Source organism: Musca autumnalis, unplaced genomic scaffold (assembly GCF_047663935.1).
Source record: "Musca autumnalis isolate F117 unplaced genomic scaffold, ASM4766393v1 scaffold_5, whole genome shotgun sequence".
Taxonomy (NCBI): Eukaryota; Metazoa; Arthropoda; class Insecta; order Diptera; family Muscidae; genus Musca; species Musca autumnalis.
Genome location: NW_027412088.1, coordinates 181,796,305 through 181,801,863, shown reverse-complemented (window position 1 = coordinate 181,801,863; position 5,559 = coordinate 181,796,305). Strand labels below are relative to the sequence as shown.

General features: G+C 40.4%; 1 protein-coding gene across 1 annotated transcript; it reads right to left on the bottom strand.

The window, feature by feature from the left end:
- Positions 1-1,176: 1,176 nt before the first annotated feature.
- Positions 1,177-2,429, bottom strand: LOC141386865 (heterogeneous nuclear ribonucleoprotein H-like). Its single transcript, XM_073955767.1, has 2 exons — positions 1,431-2,429; positions 1,177-1,366 (listed from the first exon to the last, which is right to left on the bottom strand). The coding sequence occupies exons 1-2, from the start codon at positions 2,384-2,386 to the stop codon at positions 1,177-1,179; spliced, it is 1,146 nt and encodes a 381-aa protein (XP_073811868.1). The 5' UTR covers positions 2,387-2,429.
- Between the last annotated feature and the right edge of the window lie 3,130 nt (positions 2,430-5,559).

Genomic DNA, 5,559 nt, shown 5'->3' with positions numbered 1-5,559 from the left:
TAACGTATACGCCATATATTGACAAGATTGATAAAGAAGCCATTAAGATAACCCTGTCTACATTTTTAAGTAAGGCGTTTTGAGATTTTATTTTTAGATTAAATAACATAAAAATTTATTTCTTCATGAAGTACATCAAGTTCCGACATTGGGTACCTCTTTTTCAAATAATAAAAATTTTCAAAATATCTCTTTTCTGACGAATTTCGGTAAATCTTTCATATTAGTGTTTCATTGAGCACCATGGCGTATAACTTTTGTCGTAACGTATAAGCCATATATGGGCAAGATTGATAAAGAAGCCATTATGATACCCCTGTCATAATTTTTTAAGTAAGGCGTTTTGAGATTTTATTTTTAGATCAAATAACATACAAATTTATTTCTTACAAACGAACATCAAGTTCCGACATTGGGTACCTCCCTCACAAATCATAAAAATGTACAAAATTTTCTCTTTTCTGCCGAATTTCGGTAAATGTCTCATATTAGTGTTTCATTGAGCTCCATGGCGTATAACTTTTGTCGCAACGTATACGCCATAACAAGACAAGATTGATAAAGAAGCCTGTCTTAATTTTTTAAGTATGGTGTTTAGAGATTTTTTTTTATATTTATTTATTTATTTTTTCCAAACGTACATCAAGTTCCGACATTGGCTACCTCCCTCACAAATCATAAAAATGTACAAAATATCTCTTTTCTGCCGAATTTCGGTAAATATTCATATTAGTGTTTCATTGAGCTCCATGGCGTATAATTTTTGTCGCAACGTATACGCCATCTATTGACAAGATTGATAAAGAAGCCATCAAGATAACCCTGTCTTAATTTTTAAAGTAAGGCGTTTTGAGATTTTATTTTTAGATCAAATAACACGAAAAAAAAACATGTTTTCTTCCAAACGTACATCAAGTTCCGACATTAGGTATGTTTCTCGCACGACTAGGAGAAACTATTACAACAAATAATAATCTGGATCGCAGAACTGGAACCGCACCGTAATGTGAAATAATAAACAAAGGTATTCAATATCCCGAATATTCTCGGACAAATTAATCCAAACGATTTTGGTTTTATTTTGGGTATCTCAATGCCAACACGATATTACAATTTAAAATCGCTTTTTATGGTAGAATTTGTCGGTGTCGTCCACAACGAATAACGAGAGAGTTATTACTCAAAGCATGCCACGGCTGTGCCACTGTGGCGATTCTTTTCATTGTAAATTATGCGTACATTGGCTGGACGTAAGGGCTCAAAGAACTTAAAGACATCATTTTCATATGAACTGAATGGCAAACCACGCATATGAACCACATATAAATCATCACTGCGGCCACCACCGATGGGACCAAAGTTTCCACTATTACCGAAATTTCCACGGTTTTCAAAATTGCCGCTGTTACCAAAATTGCCAAAGTTACGGCCTCCCAAAATTGCCATTATTTCCGAAATTTCCAAAGTTTCCATTCTTTCCAAAATTGCCATTATTTCCAAAGTTTGGTAAATTATTGAAGCCGAGGGTATTATTGGCGCCGGACCCAAAGCCGCCACCACTACCCCAACCTCCACGATTACGTTTGTTGCGGCCAAAATCGTTATTGCCGCCACGATTGCTACCACGATCTTTCAAATCATATGGAGCCATACGGCCATTGCCGCTAACAGAACGTTTCAATGCAGCAATAGAACTGCGGAATATCTCAATATACCTGTGCCCAATTTTTTCCCGATTACGCCCCAAGGCTTGTTCAGTATCATATTGGCTTCCAAACTGAACACATGCTTCCTCTGTGGCACGACCCCGTCTGTCCACAACGAATACAATGCCCTCCCGATCCGCTTTGATTTTCAACACGCTAAAGAACTCCTCGATTTGTTGTTCAGTTACAGAATATGGAAGTCCACGGAGCTTGACTACATAAAAATTGCCGTGATTGGTGGTTTTACGCATGGCTTCCTTGGCCTCAGAGGCTTCTGCATTAAAAACTTCAATATAGCGATGACCCATTGTTGCATTATTTAGTTTTAATGCTGCACTCACATCTTGTTGACTTTCTACTTCAACGAAGGCTTCACCGGTATTTATACCATCCCAGCGACTGGTAATCAAATGTATACCCTCAGCTCCACCAACAACACTGACATCTTTGAGAAAATCTAAGATTTCTTTATGTGTTGCCGACCATGGAAGACCACGTAAACGCACATATTTTGGGCCATCTTCTCCATCGCCATTGTCATTACCGCCGTCGTCATTTCCATTATCTTGATCATTACCAGTTTGGGATCCATTCTCCTCCTCTTCTTGTTGTGAGCCTTCACATTGACTGTCGTCATAGTTTTGGCTATCATCATTTTGATTATCGAGATCATTGGACATGTTTTTCTTAGGAGGTGTTTCTGTACAATTAAAAGTAGTTCTTTTGTATCATAAAATTTCCCGGGGAATTTATTCCCTGAAATTTACAGGCTCTGCACGACCGACGTTTGAATGCGTTGAAGTAGTTTGACAGGATTTTTGTCTCTTAATTTGTTGAGCTTGATTGACCTAATTTGGTCGAGTCCTTGTATTATTTCGCTCTCTTGTAGCTGGGTTCTCGGGTTTGTGAAGGCCTGGCAATGACAGAGGTAGTGTTCCAACGTTTCGTGGTCCTCTTCGCATGCTCTGCATTCTCTGCTTTCTGCACAACCTATTTTGTGCAGGTGCGCTTGTAGCCCCAGGTGTCCTGTAAGGATAACCATCAGTCTACTGATGCCTTTTTTACTTAGTAAAAGTAGTTTCTTTGTTTTCTCCTCGTCTGGGTCCCCCCATAGGATTTTTCTGTTTTTTCCCTTGTCTTCTCTACTCCAGAGGGATATATGTGCATCTTTTGCCCATGGCTTTAGTTCTATACGCGTCGTTTTTAAGGGCGTGGAGTTATCTAGACTCACTGTAGGTTGCTCCCTGGCTTGTTTTGCCAAGGAGTTTGCTATTCCATTACCCCAAATCCCTATATACCCTGGTACCCATATAATGTTTACAGTACCATGTTGGGAGTAGTTGTTTATAGACTATATACATTCCAAGACAGTTCTGGATTTCACTGTCTTGGTTGTTATAGCCGTAATGGCTGCTTTACTGTCCGTAAGGATATTTACAGTGGTGGGCTTTGTTATTGCTCGGATTTCCGCCTAAAGAATCGTATTATGATCTGTTCGTTTCCGGTTCCATTATATATAGACGCAGTCCGGTTCTCCCATCTAGCACAGCCCGATCCGTAAAGGCCAGAACAGAATCAATCGTCGCTTGCTTTCTTTGCTTCCCAAATGTCAAATTATAAAGGAATGCCAGAGCCTCTTTGCAAATCCGCCTGCGTTCCCTTTTAGGAGGCTCTGGCATTCCTTTATAATTTCACATTTGGGAAGCAAGCGACGATTGATTCTGTTCTGGCCTTAAACCCGCAGCTTCCAGCGGGAATCTGTGCTAGAGCTCCATCGATCCACATGTCTCTGTCTGGTATTAAAACTTCACACAAAGCTACTTCACTAGTTTCAGGTATGCGGTCTGATACTATTTGGTTTATAGATTCAACCGTTGTGACCTTTAGTATGTTTTGGTAGTATGTTTGGTGGTCTCTGCCGATCCACTCTCTCATCCACTTTAGCCTTGTAGCTGCGATGGCTGCCTTATACCTTACCTGAATTTTTATTCATTTTTTCTAAAGCCCTAGTCGGTGTGGTCCTCATTGCCCCTTAGGCAACATGTTCTTTGGACTTTTTGCAATATCTTCACATTGTATTTTTTGTCCATAGCTGTCCACCATACCACAGACGCGTATGTTAGGATTGGTCTAATTACGCCTCTGTATAGCCAGTGTCTCATCCTAGGATTAAAACCCCATTTTGAGCCTATTTCCCTTCTACAAGTTGACCAAAATCTTTGGGCATTGTCGGCCCTTTCTTGAATATGGTCTTTTCATTAAAGTTTCCTATCCAGAATTACTCGTAGGTATTTAACTGTTCGGGAAATATTTATTGTCTTATTTAGGAAAACTGGTATCTCGAAGTTTCCCACTTTTGTTTTCCTAGTGAATAGACATATTTCCGTTTTTTCGGGTTAAACGTTCAGACCTCTCGGTCTGGCCCAGTTGTATGCGATTTTGAGAGCCGTTTCTGCTCTTCTACAAAGTATGTTCGGATTCTTTCCCCTTAGAAGTATTATAACGTCGTCTGCGTAACAGACTGGGTCAAATCCTTTTTCGGTTAAGGCCCTTAAGAGACTATTTATGGTAGTAACCCACAAAACAGGTGATAGTATCCTTCCCTGTGGCGTTCCTTGTCCGACTTTGTCTCTAATTTTGACGTCATATAGCCCGCAGCTTATCCATCTATTCCATAGCATATAGTTTATCCAGTTCCTTAGGACCCTGTTTATCTGAAACTCGTCTAAAGAGTGGATCAGCGTCTCGGTGCTGATATCAATGCATACAGCAAGTGTATACATCTTCATTTCAAAGTTTCTCTCTATATGGTGTACTACCTCGTGTAAAACTGTTTCCACTGATCTGCCTTTAACGTATGCATGTTGTTTGTATTTAAGCATATCGTTAGGGATTCTACTCTTTATCATGGTGTCGACCGTCCGTTCCATTGTCTTGAGTAGTGAAGTTAAACTTATCGGGCGATAAGATTTTGGTATTGCGTAGCTTGCCTTGCCAGGTTTAGGGATAAAAACAACCCTTGCCTCTTGCCAGGCTAGCGGGGTGTAAGCAAATTTTAAGTTAGCGTTGAAGATCCCGACCAGTTTGGACGCAATAAGGTCCACTTCCCTCTGTAGTAGGGCCGGGAAGATCTGGTCTGGTCCAGCTGCTTTGTATGGTGAAAAGCTCGTGATGGCTTGTTTGACCATCGAGCTGTCGGTATTTGGTAAAGTAAACCCACTCAGTCGCTGCCTCTGCGCTAGCACTGGTGTTCGACGGGAAGAAGGCCCAGAGTTTCCTCTGTTGTTTCCATTCTTTTTTCATTTTCATCGACCATTTGTTCGGTCTGTGTATGGGATTTTGAATAGAAACTTCTTAATTTTCGAAACGCTATCCACCTGTACGCAAAATTGCTTCCAGGAGTTTCGTTTGGCGTTTCTGGTAATTTTATTGTATTCCTCCCTGGTAGTTGCCCAAGAATACAGCTCCTTTTTTATGTTTTGCCCTATTATAAAGTCTACGGACCTCCTTGCCCTTGTTCCGAATATCCCCCGTCATCCAGGGTTTTTCGTAGGCGGATTTCCTCTCTTGGAAGGGACAACTTTATTAGAATGACTTTACTAGGGCCTCGGTTAACTTTTGGACATTTCTATCTATGTCCTCCTTACTTAGGCATTCCTCATCTGCTTGCCCTAATCTTTCTTTTACTCGTTTTCCGAACTCAGTCCAATTTGTTTTGGATTTGTTACGGAAGGTTATAGGGTTTGGCGGTGGCCTCGCAATTTTAAATCCAATATAGCTATGGTCTGAGAAGGAGTATTTCTCCAAAACCCTCCACTCATGTACCTCGTTTATTAGATTTTCTGAACATATC

Coding starts and splice junctions, on each gene's coding strand:
- LOC141386865 (XM_073955767.1), bottom strand. CDS start 2,386: ATGTCCAATGATCTCGATAATCAAAATGATGATAGCCAAAACTATGAC. Junction 1,367..1,430: donor AATAATGGCAATTTTGGGAG/GCCGTAACTTTG, acceptor TTTCGGTAATAG/TGGAAACTTTGGTCCCATCG.